The sequence below is a fragment of the Podarcis liolepis genome, assembly GCF_965112155.1.
Source record: "Podarcis liolepis genome assembly, chromosome: 14".
NCBI classification, from domain to species: domain Eukaryota; kingdom Metazoa; phylum Chordata; class Lepidosauria; order Squamata; family Lacertidae; genus Podarcis; species Podarcis liolepis.
In genome coordinates, this window is record NC_139569.1 from 28,778,328 (window position 1) to 28,795,713 (window position 17,386).

General features: G+C 45.5%; 3 protein-coding genes and 1 long non-coding RNA gene across 4 annotated transcripts in view; 2 read left to right on the forward strand and 2 right to left on the reverse strand.

Moving 5' to 3' along the window:
- Positions 1-14: 14 nt before the first annotated feature.
- RPL4 (ribosomal protein L4) lies at positions 15-6,435 on the forward strand. The gene is made up of 10 exons (XM_083475192.1): positions 15-353; positions 2,541-2,712; positions 3,037-3,143; positions 3,453-3,591; positions 4,032-4,156; positions 4,434-4,563; positions 4,843-4,999; positions 5,540-5,623; positions 5,993-6,113; positions 6,199-6,435. Exons 1-10 carry the CDS (start codon positions 351-353, stop codon positions 6,346-6,348), a joined length of 1,188 nt encoding a protein of 395 aa, XP_083331318.1. The 5' UTR covers positions 15-350; the 3' UTR covers positions 6,349-6,435.
- Positions 372-7,886, reverse strand: LOC310693349. Its single transcript, XR_014519114.1, has 3 exons — positions 7,708-7,886; positions 2,882-2,959; positions 372-2,458 (listed from the first exon to the last, which is right to left on the reverse strand). It is a non-coding gene; the product is annotated as an uncharacterized lncRNA (long non-coding RNA).
- Positions 7,887-7,965: 79 nt separating this feature from the next.
- On the forward strand, positions 7,966-14,625 carry SNAPC5 (small nuclear RNA activating complex polypeptide 5). Its single transcript, XM_083475284.1, has 3 exons — positions 7,966-8,173; positions 11,652-11,741; positions 12,691-14,625. Exons 1-3 carry the CDS (start codon positions 8,084-8,086, stop codon positions 12,793-12,795), a joined length of 285 nt encoding a protein of 94 aa, XP_083331410.1. The 5' UTR covers positions 7,966-8,083; the 3' UTR covers positions 12,796-14,625.
- Positions 14,550-17,386, reverse strand: part of MAP2K1 (mitogen-activated protein kinase kinase 1) — a 39,665-nt gene continuing 36,828 nt past the window's right edge. The window contains exons 9-11 of the mRNA XM_083475193.1: positions 17,114-17,175; positions 16,233-16,278; positions 14,550-15,971 (exon numbers count right to left, since the gene is read on the reverse strand). Coding sequence (XP_083331319.1) covers positions 15,858-15,971; positions 16,233-16,278; positions 17,114-17,175 — 222 coding nt within the window. The 3' untranslated portion in view covers positions 14,550-15,857. The remainder of the gene's footprint in view (positions 15,972-16,232; positions 16,279-17,113; positions 17,176-17,386) is intronic.

The window sequence follows — 17,386 nt, forward strand, 5'->3', positions numbered from 1 at the left end:
CGCCGAAGTGAGGTTTCCTCTCCGCCGCCGCCCGCACACACTAAAATAATCCCTAGCATTTCTGAGGAGAACTCATGCAAAGAAAGGGAAGCGAAGGCGCTCTTTCCTTAGTTTTCATCAAAGAAAGCGGCAGCGAGGAGATTTACGTCCAGGGAAGAAAAAAGAGGGCGCCGAGAGTTCAATCCGCTGGGCGGGGGGGGGGGGGAGGGGAGGGGAAGGAGGGCGGAGCTGTGAGCGGAAAGGTGCGCAAGAAGCAAAAGAGGAGCGGCCGCGAGCAGTCCTTCCTTTTCCGGCCGGGGCCGAGTTGGTGAGAGAAGCCAGCGTGAGGGGCTCCTCCGCTAGTCGCCATCATGGTGAGCAGGGAAGGGGCCGGGGGCTCTGCCGGAGGTGAGGCTGGGGAGGCAGAGTGGTCGGGGGGAGGCCGCCATGGCGGGCGGAAAGGAGGAGGAAGAGAAGGAGAATGGGAATATGCCGGGCGGTGCGGAGGGGAGAAGCGGCGTTACAGGCCGGCCGGGCGCCATTTTGGAGCGGAGAAGCCGCCGCGTGGAGGCCTGGCTGACTCGGGAGGGCAGGCCCAGTGCCCGCTCCTGCGGCTGCCTGGCTCGCTTGTCTTCCTCCCCGCTCGCACCGACCGCGACCTGAGGGAGGGCCTTTAGCTAGGAAAGAGGGACGCAGCCTGGAGCCGATAGCGCTGGGAATGCGGAGGCCTGGAAGGAAATCCCCCCCTTGGCTCCTCGTTTTTCCCTCCTATCCACCGCTCATTGGATTGAGTGACTTTAATTTTAAGTCACACAAGGGAAGAGTCAGTGGCCGGCCTAGTCCGGCATCCTGTTCCCACAGCGGAAAACTCGCGATCAGTACCCGAGTGCAAGAGACGTGGCCTTCATCGCTTAAAGATGCGCGGCAAGGCGGGTCTACAGCAGAAGAGGGTCGTGCTGTAGTCCTGACCATTCACCACATTGGCTGGGATTTGCGGCCCAGCAGTAACTGGAGAGGGGCACATTCCGCCCCCTCCCGTCTGCTGTAGACATATATACAGTATTTCTAGTCCCAAGATGCTTCTGAGCTCCCCAAAGGTGGTGCCGTCTTCGTGAGAGGACTGTTTCAGTAATGCATTTTTTTAACTCTGAAATTTCTGGGTTTTATATCAATTTACAACCACCACCACCCGCTTTTCAGATGATAAGTTATCCTGTGCTTGTAGGATAGAGTGCAGCACGTTTCCGTTAAGACCCTGATTATTTTGCTGGAAATTTGCATTTACCAAGCCAGCATGTTTACACTTGGGCTTTCATTCTATATGTGCTTACCTGTGAGTAAACTGCACTAAATCCAATAAATATGCATAGAATTGCTACATGCTTTCATTATAAATATGTCAGACAGCATATAAAATTAATTGCACTGAGTTACATATGACACATTGTAGTTGAAACAGTAAAATAAGTATTGCCTATGTTCCAGTTTTCCCAAAACCTTTCCAGTTTTCTAACTTTCCCATTGGCCTCATAATGTCTAGAAACCATACACGTAACTTACAATGATGTAAATATTAAAATGGTTAATAGCAACAATAGTATAGAGCTTCCAAGTTCAGCTGATGTTGAGAGTGTTGCAGCTTTCCTAAGACTATGTAGTGAGTTGAGAGCAGAAACAAGATTTGCACCAGGACTCCATAGTTCAGTCTCTTTGCTGCTGCTCTACATTACCTATTAGAGGCTAAAAGAGTTAGATTAATTCATGCAAAATGGGCTTATCAATGCTGTGTGTTAAATACCTATATTCTTGATGATTAAATTGAACATGTTCAGACAGAATATGCCTCTGAATACCAGTTGCATGTGGCAGGGCAGGATAAAAAGTGCAGTAGCTGTTTTTTAACCTTGTTTGTCAGGCTTTCAGAGATACATTTGGCAACTGAGGGAAACTGGATGCTGAAATTATAATAGAAAAGATTAAAAAGAAACCACAAATAGTCTAAAACTACAAAATGATTATATCATAAATAACCTTTAAAAATCAGATGAGAAAGCAAGATGATCCATGGCAGCTTGACTTTTGTTTGTTCAAAGTAGTATACGTACTTGGAATGTGGAGGAAAGTTGCCTACAGACAGTGTCTTCTATAACTTGCTTGCTTAAGTGGTCAGCAGATCCAACAGTTTCATGGCAGTCCAGTAGAAGACCTGAGTAGTGGACAGGAATTGCATTGTATGGACGATATAGAGGGCTGCAGGTTCTCAATCCCTGACATCTGAGAGTCTAAAAAATAAGCCGAAATACTTGTATGTTCATTCTTTATTTAACATAACAAGCATTTTTATGCTAGGTGCAAGAATGCATTACATTGCGTGAGTGCACATATTGCTGTGATGTTGTAATTTGCGTCCTATCCGGTCTTCAGGGGCAGTAGCCTGCTGTCCACTTGCTGTTGCCGTTGAGCTGACGACTTTCTGAAACTGAGCAATATTTGTGCTGTTGCTGAACTGCAATAACACCAGTTACTTGTATTTGAGAATTTGCTTCTCTCCCCATCCCCAGGCTTGTACTCGTCCTTTGGTTTCGGTATATTCCGAAAAGGGGGAAGTTTCGGGTAAAAATGTCACTATGCCTGCTGTGTTCAAAGCTCCAATTCGTCCAGATATTGTGAACTTCGTTCATACCAACTTGCGGAAAAACAACAGGCAACCATATGCTGTCAGCGAGCTTGCAGGTAAGAGTTGTACCAGTACCACTGGGGATTGAAAATTTAACATACACATCTTATTTTTTAAAAAAAGCTTTTTGGATATAATTTCTGAAAACCTGACTGAATAAAAGTCTTGGCTTGTTACTTCAAGTAAGTTTTAAAAGATCCATATGGCATAAAAATAAATATATACCTTGCTGAAATGATGAAATTCCACTTCATTGGTCCGTGTTTTTGAGCTCTGTGATATCAGTGGAAGTTCTGATGTTGGCTGTTAACAATTTCAGGAAAATGACATAGAACATGGTGATCAGTAATTATTTAATGTCATGCTTCTTTTCTTTTCAGGTCATCAGACCAGTGCTGAATCTTGGGGTACTGGAAGAGCTGTTGCTCGTATCCCAAGGGTTCGTGGAGGTGGAACTCATCGATCTGGCCAGGGTGCTTTTGGCAATGTATCCTTGACTCTGGCTGCCCATTCTGATTATGTCCTCAAAAGCAAAGCTAATCAATTGAAATATAATGATTTATTAACAGCATTGTGATAGAATGTATTGTGTGTCTAGAAACTGGTTAGGAATAGAGGGATCGTACTTGCCATGATGTCGTAATTTGCGCCTTACTCTGTATACAGTGACAGTTGCCTGCTGTCATCAGGCTGGTACAGATGGTTGATGATCAGCTAACTCTGAGCAAGACTGAAAGAGGGGGTGGATCTTCCACAAGAATATACTTTGGTTCCATCCTTTACACTTGACAAATAGATGTGTCGTGGAGGTCGCATGTTTGCCCCAACCAAGACTTGGCGACGCTGGCATCGTAGGGTGAACGTACCTCAGAAGCGCTATGCCATCTGCTCTGCTCTGGCAGCTTCATCCCTTCCGGCACTTGTTCTGTCCAAAGGCAAGTATGTTGTTTTATGTAGGGCCATTCATGTACTTATTAAATGTGACATAGTTGTAATTGTGGGACAGTTTCTAGCCCATGTTTATAGGAAGCAGAGCACCTTTTACAGAGCATGTAACTCCAGATGTTGCAGACCACCAACTCCAGTCGGCCTCAGCCAACACGGCCAGTGGTCAGGAATGATGACTTGTAGTCCAACAACTTTTGCAGTTTAACCACCCTAGGAATAGAAGGTGACTGATGAGCCTGGAGGACAGTTTAGAGTACTTACAGAGACATTGGGGTGTTATAAGTGGGTTTTCAGGAGAACAGGCTTAGAGTGCAGGTTTTTTGCTATCCTGGTGTTTATTAATGAACCCAGACATTTAGTGGTGCTGGTTGTTTATTTGCCATTGTAGTCAGTGTGCACTAAAATCTAAAATGTGCTATCTTAACAGGCCATCGCATTGAGGAGATTCCAGAACTTCCTCTGGTGGTTGAAGACAAAGTCGAGGGCTACAAGAAAACAAAGGAAGCTGTTCTACTGCTTAAGAAGCTGAAGGCCTGGAACGATATCAAAAAGGTGTGCTGAGTGTTGACTGCAAAAATCTGGGGTGGTAGAGGAGTGTGTGTGTGTTTAACTAATCCAAGGGGGAAAAAATATATATATATATATAGCTTCATATAGATAAAAGCATTCAGCAATCTGATTACTGTTGCTTCTGCAAAATGATGAATTTTTCACTGGTCCGTGTTTCAGATGAACACTGATGATTGTGAAGTTCTGAGTTGCAGAAGCACAGTTGTTAACCCTGAAAGTGGTTACTTGGTTTTTACACAAAATGTTTGTTTCCACCCAGGTCTATGCCTCCCAGCGTATGCGTGCAGGCAAGGGAAAAATGAGGAACCGCCGTCGCATCCAGCGCAGGGGACCCTGCATTATTTACAATGAGGACAATGGCATCATAAAAGCTTTCAGGAACATCCCAGGTAGCTTTTGAATTACTATGCAAGATGCATGAGGGAGGTTGTAGGCTGGAGGGGTGTAAAAAATGATGATATTCCACTTCATTGGTCCGTGTTTATGAAACACATGATTTGGTGGAGGTTCTGACTAAATACCCAGATTGGGGTGAATGTTTAGGTGGGAATATGGTTAAGAGCCGCATCGTGTTCCCTTTTATCTTCTAGGCAGTAAGAAAACAATTCATTAATCAGAATAGTGAACATGTGTACTTAAAATACGTACACTGTGCTCTTATCTAACAGGGATTACCCTTCTTGATGTCAACAAGTTGAACCTTTTAAGACTTGCTCCTGGTGGCCATGTTGGACGTTTCTGCATTTGGACTGAAAGTGCTTTCCGCAAGTTGGATGACTTGTATGGCACCTGGCGTAAGCCAGCCACCCTGAAGAGTAACTACAAGTAAGCTTGTTTTTAGGTTCTGGTTGGGTTTGCTTAGCCTCACTAGTGGTTAGAAGTGTTAATTGCCCTACAAATAAAGTGGGAGTTTCAAGTATTGTAGTGGGCTTGGTGACTGTTTGGTATGCTCACTGGAAAATCCCATAATAGTTGCCATTCCTCCTTAATGCCTCCTTTTCAGGCCGAAAAACACCTTATCAAGGAGGAGAGGGTGGCAGACAGTGGATGGCTCCCACTTCTCCAAGGCATTGGCTTGGGTGAGGAAGGGCTGTAGGAAATAGTGGAAATGGGTTCAAATCCCAGTTGGGGCAGGGGACGGTAGAAGCATGGTTGTGTGTGACTGAGGTTGCCCTATTTGAATGAGAAATTGTCACATTTTGTACTCTGCCATTTGGAATTCTGTCCAGGCCTACTTAATGACAAATGGAAGGGTGCTCATGTAAATACTTGTAATATCTATCATCAATAACTAAAAGGAGATGAAATGTATTTGTGTGTGAGAGTTCAGTGCTAAAACTGTAACATGCCTGTATTTAAATGCAGCCTGCCAATGCACAAGATGACCAATACAGATCTTGGAAGAATCTTGAAAAGCCCAGAGATCCAGAAGGCCCTCCGTGCACCAAAGTTAGTGTTTGTTTTAAATTTTCAACTTAAAATAGTAGTCCTTAAGTAGTGCTATAAGTGAGATACACTGGATGTTTTCTGGAACATAGATAAGGGGAAATGAAGCTTCAAGTGGGAATTTTAGATTTGAACCTTGAATTTCTGTCATATTGTGTAGCAGTATTTTTCTAGTTGCACACAGATTCTCTCCCTAGTATCTGTGTTTGGCATCCTAACAGAGCTTAGGAATTCCTTTTTTTCTTCTTCTTCTTCTTTTTGTTGTTGTTGTTGTTATTGAGCTGTATATAATCTAACCCATCTGCACTGCATGATGGTGATGACTAGGCTATAAATAAAAGGGCTATGTACTCATCCAACCACCTTCTGCAGGAAAAAGATTCACCGCAGAGTTCTTAAGAAGAATCCACTGAAGAATTTGAGAGTTATGATTAAACTGAATCCATATGCCAAGACTATGAGACGCAACACCATTTTGCGCCATGCTAAGAATGTAAGTGGGGTAAAAATTGGATTGAAATTAGATTTCCTGTTTTCAAAGCACTGCGGAGTATAACCATCTTAATTTTTCCCTACAGCACAAGCTCAGAGAAGAGAAAGCAGCAAAGGGCAAAGCAAAGGTTGAGGCTGCAGCTGCAGCTAAAAAGACAGAAATTGCAGCTAAAAAGAAGGAAACTGCAGCTAAAAAGACGGAAACTGCAGCTAAAAAGAAGGAAACTGCAGCATAAATAAGACAAGCATTGGCACTTCTCTGCTTCAGTGCTGAAAAGGGCTGTACTGTGGATTACAGTTAATAAAAAACAAATCTATCCAGAGTGCTGTCTTTACTAATCATTTGCGCTGATGCCCTTCAGTCCTGAAAGAATGGAATGGAAATTCAGGAGCCAGTAAATACATTTTTATGGAATGGTTTAGCCAGAGACCTAAGATGATTTGCATGTGTTATAAAGACATATCAAAACATTTTTTTTTTGGATACCATGTTATTTATAGTACCACATAAACTACTCTGAAGTGGAGTGTTAGGACTTGTGAGTTACTCTTCAGAAGAATTCTGGCACACAAAACCAAGTTATAACAGATAGAATTTGGAGTCGGAACAAAATTAGAGGGGAAGGAGAGATGGAAGTTTTGAGGTGATGGATTTAACTAGGATGCAAACTCATTAAAACTTTCATCAGTAATGTGGAATGGGCATTGGAGGGAGTTCTAGGGATAAAATATTGGAAAGGGCTTTTAAATGGGCATAAGTGGAAATACAACTTGCAGTTAATGTGATATCACAAAACACTTGACCAAAGACTTTCAAAGTTGCTGATTCTGCATCAGATTTCCTCTTATGTACATGATGCAGAGCGGGTTGCAGTTGACATGCAGTTTTGATTCTGCATGTTCTGGGAATAATTGTAGATAGCCCCTGACCACTGAATATATAGAATGGAAGGATGGCCTATAAATCCTTTTTAAAGTTAAGTGAGGACAGGTCATTGCTATAGAAATAGTACCAATAGTAAATATGAAGGAATACACAAAGTAGTTAAACACTCAGCCAGTTGTGGGATTTTTTTCTGGTTGAGGTTCAGTTTGCAACATCTGACATGTCCAATCTTTTGAACTGCTGCTTAGAAAGTGCAGGAGGGTAGCTGTCCCGTTCCAGCAAAAGCAAGCCTGTACCTTAAACCAAGAGTCAGTGCTCAACTATGAAAACTTGTGTCTACAAAATAATGGAGGTGGTGCAGTGGGGTATGAGAGCTTGAAAACAATGCCAATATATTTCACACCTGGCATCGAGGTGTAGTTTGGTCAGAATTGAGTATACACTAAATACATCTGGTAAAAACCACCATAGCCACTAGAGGGGCATGAAAAATTGGGATTTTTAGACTACCAAAGTACAAACCAATGGAGCACATTGGTTGCCAGATGTGAAATGAATTGGCAATACAGTATATTCAGCTTTTCTACCCCACTAGCAGACCCTGAGCTCCGTAAGGGCTACAACAACTGCAGGTTTGCTATTTTAAATACAACAAAGAGAATACCAGAATTGGAAACATTCTAGCTAAATATGTTCCATTATGCGCCACCTCTCAACCTGACGCAGGAGAGGATTCACAAAAGAAATTTCTTTCCCTCGCTTCCCTTTGCAATGAGAAATTATGCCGCTGCAATGGGTAAACCGGTCCGCTAAAGTAGAAGCAGACGTGACTCCCTGCCCGCGCCCTCACCGAATTGCAGAATGGGAGAAAGGCGGGCGGGCCCTTTCTGTCGAAAAGCGGAGCGGCCAATAGAAAGGGGTGGGCGAAAAGGATTTACGCGCCAGCCATCCGGCGGAACTTTGAGCACTTCCGCCCTCAAGCAAGATGGCGCTGCCTCCTTCCGGGCAGGCGAGCTGCCGCGACAAAGGTAGCGTCATCACTCCACGCGGCTTGAAGCGGTGGCGGCGGCAGCAGCAGAAGCAGGATGCTGAGCCGCCTGCAGGAGCTGCGCAAGGAGGAGGAGACGCTGCTGCGGGTCAAGGCGGCACTGCACGATCAACTCAACCGGCTCAAGGTCCGCGGGGGGCGGGAGCGGTTTGAAAGAACAGGAGCTGGAGTGGGGTGGGAGGGGAGAGAGGCTTTCTGGGCCCGTCTCTATGGGGGGGGAGGGGGTTTATTTGCATATGCAATTTAGGGCGTTATGTGTGTGCGTCTGCAGGTGCACGTGTGCACGCGTTTCCTCAACCCGTGTTTGAGTTGCGCTCGGTGCAAACGCCTGGCGAGTGCAGCCCGTCAGCAAGGGTGGAGGGACGTGCGGTCAGCGAGTTCAGGGCGGTGGGTTTTTTGATCCCCTTCCATGCAAAATGAGGCTTATTTGGGGACCACGGCTGTGGGTTTGCTGGCAGAACCCAGGCTTTCGCTGCAACGGGTCAGCGCCGTGGTAGAGGATCTGCCTTGCAGCGTCCTTTATTACCCTTGGGTGCAGCCCATCAGTTCCCGGAAATTCGAATTCATTTAATGTAGCTACCTCCCGTAACACCTCTTTTCCTATCTTGAGCTGCAGCTCCCTCCTTAACCTAGCTCATTTGGTTATCACCAGGTTAGGCACTGCTTTCCTTTTGGGTGAAAATATATTAGATTTTATTATGCATCTTATTGGAATTATTTCAGGTCCGGGGTGGGGAATATGTAGTCCTCCCACATGTTGGATGTCCCCATCAGCCCCAGCCATCTTAGCCAATGGCCAGGGATGGTGCAAGGTGAAGGCTGATGTCAGCTGGAGGGTTGCAGTTCTCCATCCCTAGGATAGACAGTACAGTACTGAGCTGGGGAGGCCCAGTGCCTGGTTCTATATAAGGCAGCCTCCTATGTCACAGAGGATGACATGCTTAAGAAAGTTGCCGTCTACACAACTGGAGGGCACCAGATTGGCATATGCTGGGTTAGGTGGAGGTTCTTGGGCTAACGTAGGAGGGCTCTTTATTTGTTTTTATATAGGTCCATTTTGTGTTCCTAGGTGTTCTCATTTGCCTCTGTAGCATGCATGTGTTTATGCAAATAAGGGAATATCCACAGCATACATTTCAGGTACATGGCTTCCCCCAAAGAATCCTGGGAATTTACAGAGCTACAATTCCTAGTGCCCTTAAAATATAGTTCCCAAGATTATTTGGGAGAAGTCATGTGCTTGAAATGTACGGTATGGATGTGACTTAAGAATCAAACCCATTCCTTCCTCTTCTCTTTATTCAGCTGTTTTCACAATAGTAGGCCTCTATTTTTTCCTCATTTCAATAGAGCCCTTAGGCCTGCCTTCTCCTCAGCTCTTGTGCACTATCCATCCTCTTCCTGCAACAATTCTTTTTTGTCATACTCAAGAGTAGACCCATTGAAATGAACTTGAGTTACTTAAGTTCACTGATTTCTGTGGATCTATTTTGTGTACAGCTCACATTGAATATCACTCATTCTCTCTCCCACCTGAAGCTCACTCTTCAAATAAAATTCCTATATTGCTCAATATGACTTGCTAGGCAATATTGGCATTTGAATGGGTCCTATCCAACATTACACCTATTCACAGCAGACCACACTTAGCCTTAGTGTGACTCAGTTGGAGATCACCCAATATGAAAAGATAACAGCCATATCAGAAAGCTGTATTGGCATACATAATAATTTAGACATTTACATATTTATATCCTCTCTTTCAGTCTCTCAAAGAGCCCCAAGATGGCAGGGGGGGTGGGGGAAGAAACAGTAAGATTCATCTTGAAGCTCCCCCAAAGAAGAAATCCCATAAGGAAGTTGCTGTAAATTAGGCAGCCTTGCTCCTTACAGTAACCAACCTAACATCAAAAGATAGCTTCCCTTAAAGCTCTGAACCCACAACTTTGTGTGTGTAGCCCCAGAGTAAGGAAGCTTTGACTTTCCAGATGTTCCTGGGAGGGGAGGGCCATAGCTTTGTGGTAGAATTCTGCATTCAGGTTCAATCTCCAGTATCTCCAGGTAGGAGTGAGAGAGACTCCTGGCCATTTTAGCCAGGGCTGATGGGAGTTGTAGTCCAACAGCAGCTGGAGGACTACAGGTTTCCCCAAACCTGGTGTAGTCTTTTAAGCCTCTTGAACTTTTCCTTCATCTTCCAAACAAAGGTCAGATGAAGAGTGCTTATTTAAAGGTGCAATTTCTCCATAGACCATGCAGTTTGCTTCCTCTTCTGCAACTTGTAGCTATAAAAGGGCTTGGCCAGTGGTTGTTTGCAGTGTTTTGCTTTAAATGCCACAAGGTTTTGGGAGCATTAGTACAGCTTTCAGCTGAGTGCTAAGGCTCTGGTATGGAGAAGGGAAAACAACAACACACACACACACGGCAGTGTTATAAATAGAGCGCTAGGGAATGCACTTTCCGGAAGAGATTAGAGCTTAAGCTTCCTGGCATGTGCAGAGTGCTAGATGCTATGCTGATGCTTGCTCACCATTGTTTTGGCTTCATTCCATGTTTTGGCTTCATTCCATGTGCCTGTTAAGTGTGCCTCGCAAACATGGAATTCAGTTTTCTTTTAAAAGTAGTTATTTTTAAAAATCCCTTCCAACACTACAATTCTGCGACCCTAAATTTCTAATCCTTGTGATGTGGTAATTTTGTAAATCTGGGCAATGCTGTCTCCACATCCATCCCTGTGGACTTTTTTTTTAAAAAAATGAAACTTGAATGCTTTTGAAGCGGGAATTTTAATTTTGTTTACAGCTACCCGTCTTCCTGTTATCTCAGTTCGTTCCTGTTCAAGCTTTTTCTCCTCCACCTGCTGTAACCCACTCCTTCTGTTCTTCATTTTAACATGTCAACATGACTTTATATTCAAAAGAGCAGGACTAACTAACTCCGTGCACCTGAATATGTTTGCTGTAAGCTGTTTCTTGTTCTGCTGTTTCTTGACAATCCTGCCTTCTAGTGAATCCAGCCAAGTTGCTTTTTATTGGGGTGGGGAATTGCGCAATTTACCCACAGGGAAATGGGCTGTAGCTCACTGGTAGAACATCTGCTTTGCATGCAGAAGGTTCCAGGTACAGCTGGGAAAGACTCCTTACCTGAAATTCTGGAGAGCCGCTGCCATTCCGTGTAGGCAATACTGATGGACCAATGGTCTGACTTGGTGTACGGCAGCTTTTTACACTCCCGAGAGCTTAGAGGATTTGAATTTTGGTGTTCATAGAACCATAGATTTGTAGAGTTGGAAGCGACCATGAAGGCCATCTAGTTCAACCCCCTGCAATGCAGGAAACTTTTGGCTAATGTGTGGTTCGAACCCACAACCCTGAGATTAGGAGTCTCATGCTCTACTGACTGAGCTATTTCCCCAGCATCATGCTAATTTCCCCTGACACTGGGTGGTGAACGAGAGCAGACTTTGCCATCCTGGTGCCCTCCAGATGTTTTGGACTGTCAACTTCTATTGGTGCCAGCTGTAGAGAGCGCCAGGTTGCCGAAGGGTGAACTTGCTGGTTTTAACATTTTGGCTGTGCTGCTTTCACTGTTCTTTAAAACATTTCTAGGTGGAAGAGTTGGCCCTTCAGTCCATGATCAGCGCCAGGGAAGGAAAAATGACCGTACCTCCCGATACCGAGATGGAGGAGCATCAGAACGTAAGTTCCCGCTCCCCGCTGTTCTCTTTTGGGAGGAAGGCAGTGTCAGGTTGCCAAGAGAGACAACTGGCCCTGATCGAATGCTGGTGAGGAGGTGCAACATACCATCCACTAATCCTTTTAGCGTTTATTTCCCCCTGCCTGGAAAGGAGAATGCCTCCTGTGCCAAAATGGATTTGAGCCAGCTGAATGGTCCCAGTAGCATTGCTGACACACTAAGAGTGGGGGGTGGGGAGTCGCACCAGGAGAGAGGCAGAAAAAAACATGTCATTTTCTTTAAAGAACTGTTCCTTTTCAATTTCTTCCATCCCCTGGTCACCCCAGGGAGTCAAAGGTAGCCATTGCTGCCACACAAAACAAGTGTGGAATGAGTATTTTGTGGCACCAGTGTCTGTTCTGCAAATTGAAACAGCCAAGCAGGAACCTATGAGCTTTCGCAACCCTGCAAGTAAACTGGAAAGATGTATTTGGGGGTGTTTATGCACATTGTTGGGACGCAGGTGGCGCTGTGGGTAAAAGCATCAGCGCCTAGGGCTTGCCGATCGAAAGGTCAGCGGTTCGAATCCCTGCGGCGGGGTGCGCTCCCGTCGTTCGGTCCCAGCGCCTGCCAACCTAGCAGTTCGAAAGCACCTCCGGGTGCAAGTAGATAAATAGGGACCGCTTACCAGCGGGAAGGTAAACGGCGTTTCCGTGTGCGGCTCTGGTTCGCCAGAGCAGCGATGTCACGCTGGCCACGTGACCCGGAAGTGTCTTCGGACAGCGCTGGCCCACGGCCTCTTGAGTGAGATGGGCGCACAACCCTAGAGTCTGGCAAGACTGGCCTGTACGGGCAGGGGTACCTTTACCTTTATGCACATTGTTGCATCTCTCAAATAGGAGGGCGCTTCTGGTTTGCGTTCTTTGTCCTGAAGTAACTGGGTTTTTTATTTTATGCATGCTCACGGGACAGATGGACAATGAAGCTGCCATCAATCAAACTAAATTGCAGTTGCAAATGCATGTCAGTGAAGAGGAAGAGGAGGAGGAGGAAGAGGAGGAGGAATCCGATTCATGAAGTGTAGCATGCAGCAGCCTGACAGCCTTTTCCTCCCAAACTCAGGAACCTCCCTGTCCACCACCATTCAAGCAAATTACTTCATTGGACTTTGCTTGGTGCTACAGAGACCAAACAGTATTCACAAGTGCATCTGGGTTTCCCAAAGGCTTCCAGAGGTGGTGATGAACTGTGGCCGGTGTTGGGAGAATGCAGTGTCGATGCATCACTATGTAGCATGATTCCTTTTAAACACACACTCTTTGAGCCAAGTAGCATTTGGGAAAAGTCCAACACGCAACTCCTCCCAAAGCAATAATCTACCCTTTGCAGCATCTGCTGCTGGTGAAAATAAGATGAAAAAGCATCAAGTCTAAGCCAATGGCACTATCCAACCTCAAATACTACAAACGGAAACGGTACTTTGGGACTTTTCTTGCATGTAGCATTTGCTGTGGCATTCACAAAAAGCAACAATTTCCTTTGATTCCAACCCACGGTATGAAACTTTGAACATTTTATGTATTGTCTACAAGTAATAATGGGGAACATTTTGAGACAGGAGCTTTTACTTCTGAAGCGGGCATATGGAACGGTGTTTCTTTCAGCAAAAGTCAGCGGATCGTATTTGTGTACAAAATAGAGGGGAGTCTGTTGATCTTCCTAAAATCAGGGGTTTCTTGCCTTGAATGAGGTGCCCAAGTATCCCTCCCCCTTACTGCTTAGTTTGGCAACCACAGGCTTGATTGCAACAAGCCCATCTTCTGGAGTGTGTCTAAAATACCTTGGGCTTCTACCGAAGGGTTTTTAAGATAGGTCCTGCTGGAAGCAAGTGCTGTACTTGTGATCAAGGGTGCTGAGTGCCTGCAGTGGCTGCTGGTCCTCAGAGCTGAAGTGCTTCTCTTTCTAGCCTCCCTTAGCTCTGTGCTGCTATGGCAGAAGAAGCTGATTCTTCCTACCTGCCAACCCAGCAGTGCTGCTTCCTCTTAGGGAAGTGAAGCTGGTTGTGCTCCTGGGTGTTTTTCTTCTAAGTCCTTTTCAGCCCCAGGTGCTTTCCCCTGCTCTTCCTCTTCCCAGGTGCAGGCAAAAAAAGTGGGCTTAGGCAAGACCAGAGAGGGGCCTGAGGGGTTTTGGTTGTCTGTTTCATGTGTCTGTGATCCAGTGTCTGGATTTCACATGTGCTGGTTTACGGTGTAATAGCTGAACATCACCCAAGGGAGTGGGGCTAAACCCAGATGTATGACCATACAGATGTGTGCAAACAGCTGCGGGGTCTCCTTATCTGTCACAGGCTTTGAGGTGGAGTGAACAACTGCAAGCAGCACATATACTCCCAACTAATAGTCGGGTGGGTGGGTGTGTAGCTTTATAAATTGCCCCATTCTCCCCACTTGAAATGGCTAGCCACTGGCATGCACGGATACTGGGAGTTGTAATATATTACCATTGTGGCTGATAAGACATTGATAGCCTTATCCTACATGAATTTGTCTAATCCTCTTTTCAAGCCACCCAAGTCGGTGGCGATTGCTACATCTTGCGGTAGCGAATTCTATCGCTTAGCTATGCGCTGAAGAGGTTAGCTTGATGTGCCACAAGGAAGAATGGAAGGAAATCTACAAATTGAATGCGTGACAATGTGCCCGGGAGGAGGAGGGTGTGCAGATCTCAAAGGGCAGCACTGGAGTAGCAAACCTCTCCTCCCCCCCCTTGCCCAAACGCCTTGAATCCGTCTTGATACCAACGAACCACAATTAATAACCCACTCCCTGAAGTAACTTCATGACATTTATTAGTGTAAGATGAAACACCTGAAATAATAAAAATGATTAAAAGAATTTTCAAACACTTGAGTATGCACAATTTGTCATATCAAACATCAGCTGACCTAGAAGGGAAACCATTCTGATGTGTATTATTATTATCATTTATTACTCATTCTTCAAAAAGTCTTTGATTCTGGTTGAGAGAAATAGTTCTTTCTCATCACCTGTTCTCAAAATACAGATACAGGCAGCCCCCCCCCCCTCGTTTACACGAGGGTTATGTTCCGAGGCACCGTGCGCATCAGTGAAATTGCGCATAATCGAAACCAATTGAAAAAGCCCACAAACACCATTCTGCCCTTTTTAAATGATGTTTCAGTGGTGTCTTTAGGACATTTCCAGGTCACTTCCAGGTTTGGTCTCACACATATTGAATGTGCATAAACGGGCAGCTGCCTGTACCAAATTAACCAGAAGGGGACAGATGTATACCACTAAGCAAATCCCAAACATATGCAACAAGACACTTAAAAATAAATAGAAGTGCCAACAGATTTCTGTGTGTTGACCTGGGGGCGGAGGGTGGCAGCAGTCTACGGCACAGGGTCCTACTCACATTTACCAAGAGTCTGTTATACAAACCAAAATATCAGAGCCATTATTCATAACTTCGATCTCAGATTAGCAGCAGCAAAGACATGCTTCAGGGGAGGCTGGACTTGGGGCATCTCTGAACTGTTCTGCCCGCAACACTGGCTAAGCAAGGCTTGGGGGAAAGTACCACAAAAGGCTCACGGTCAAAACAACCCAGGAGAGGTGAGAAGGAAGCAGCTCCAGCAGGATTTCCTACTTGTTGAAAGGATATCCCAACATCCAGTGCCAAATTTGCCATATCGCTATCACTTAAAGCATCACATGTTTGGTCAGTTAACAAATAAGGAATCAAACACAACAGCTGTTAATTTAGAACCCTAAAGAGGAAATAAAAGAGACGGGGAATGGGGGAGAGAATTTGGCACATGCTAAAATTAGGGAGACACTCTTAAAGGGAAGTTTATGGGCTGGGGAATAGACTTTTTTTTTTTTAGTAGACAGAAGCTCTGAGAAACAGGACCAAAACAGCTTTAAACAGTTGGAACAGGAAGTAGCTTGGAACACAAATCCACCAGGCGCCATTCCAGTTTGCTTTCAGTGGGTCTTGCAGGGGGAGGTCCTGGTCAGACTCCACTTGGAATGAAGGTGGCGCGGGAAGAGCAGGAGCAGAAGGAATCGGCCGCAGGAGCTCTTGGTGTGTTGTTTGCCCTGGAGACTCCAAATTCAGACTCCTCCCATGTGGGTCGGGGTGCTAGGCTGGTTAAGGCCTATGGTGGCACACAGCCAGCCTGCAAAATCCACTTCCTCGGCTTCTGATCTCTTTATGAATGTGTGGACCTAGAGGATGCAAAAGGGGGGTGTTACAACAAAGAAAGCCCAACTTTGAGGCTCCCATGGGAGTTGTTACATAATTAGCATGGAGCAGATTAAGGCAGCAAAATGTATTTTCCTTGCACAGGTAGAGGCCAGAGGGGACCCTTTTTATACCAGCTTCCCTAAGACCGTGACTTCTGTCCAGCTTCCAGATTTCAAAAGCTGGCAGAAGGCATCTTGGAAAGCCCCAGAATACTGTTAGCAGAGAAAGGAGTTTCCACTCACCACCAGCTGCTTCAGATCTGCCCTCTCTGCTGGATTCTTGACCAAGCTGCATAAAAGGAAAGAGTGTCATACTCCTCTTGCCACTTCAATACACTCTGCATCGCAGAACGGACAATGCCAACCATTGCTCTCCATTTGGCCGGCTTTAGATGGTGATACGGCACTGAATGACAACTCTTGTGTGGCTCCTGAACATTTCAACAGGGCTTGTGCAAGAGAACTTCACCCTGGCTTGTGCTGTGGGCTGAATCTGGGGTGGGGAACTGGATCCTGACCAGTGGAGCAGATCCTTCACACACCCACAGGCCAGGTTTGACAACCGGGATTCAAATGACCTGTTTTTGCCACACTGCTGGAAACCAAACCGCGAGGGCAAAGAAGTATGTATAGCATTTCCCTTCTGCCGACAATCAGCTGACTGCTAGCGCTAGGTTCTGTGTGCAGCTCTACCCAAGCAGCAACAATCAGCTGATAGCCAGTGCTTGGGAAACATGGCGCGAAGTGCTTTGCAGCCAAAGCTGAAAGCAGGCACTGCCTAAGTCCTTTTTGTCCATGCCCTGCCTATACCTGTCCCACAGCTGATGTCATATACAGTGACAGGTGAGTATGGTTTGGCCAAAATGGCCTCATGGGTCAAATGTGGGTGGGGCTTGGGAGGGCTTCATTAGGCCTACAGCCAGAGGTTCCCCACCCATGTTAAATTAAGGGGAAAGAGGACTGGCATTTGGGAGACCCAGAAGCATTTTGACCCCGTCTGCTTAGGATTCTTTCCAAAAAGCAAAACCACACTTTTTATTTACTAGTGAACCCCAAACAGAGTTTGAAAAACACACGTAAAAAACATTTCCTCTGAAAATAAGCTGCTCAAGAACTGAACTCACCACTTGTTCACGAAGTCCTGGAATTCTGGACTGAAGACTCCACTGGGAAGCTTTGGAGGAGGCTGGGGGGGGATGTGGCAAAGAGATGAAAGCAAAAAAGAAGAAACATTGCAACAATATAACTCCTGAAACTTGCAGTTTATTTAATGGTTCTTTAGGAAGGCATAAAAAGGATGCAATTGAGTTGAAGGGGTTTTAAGCACTCTCTTGACAAATAAGGCATTCACATATGACATCAGAGAAAGGTCCAAGTGGTATTTTGTGTGGTGTGAA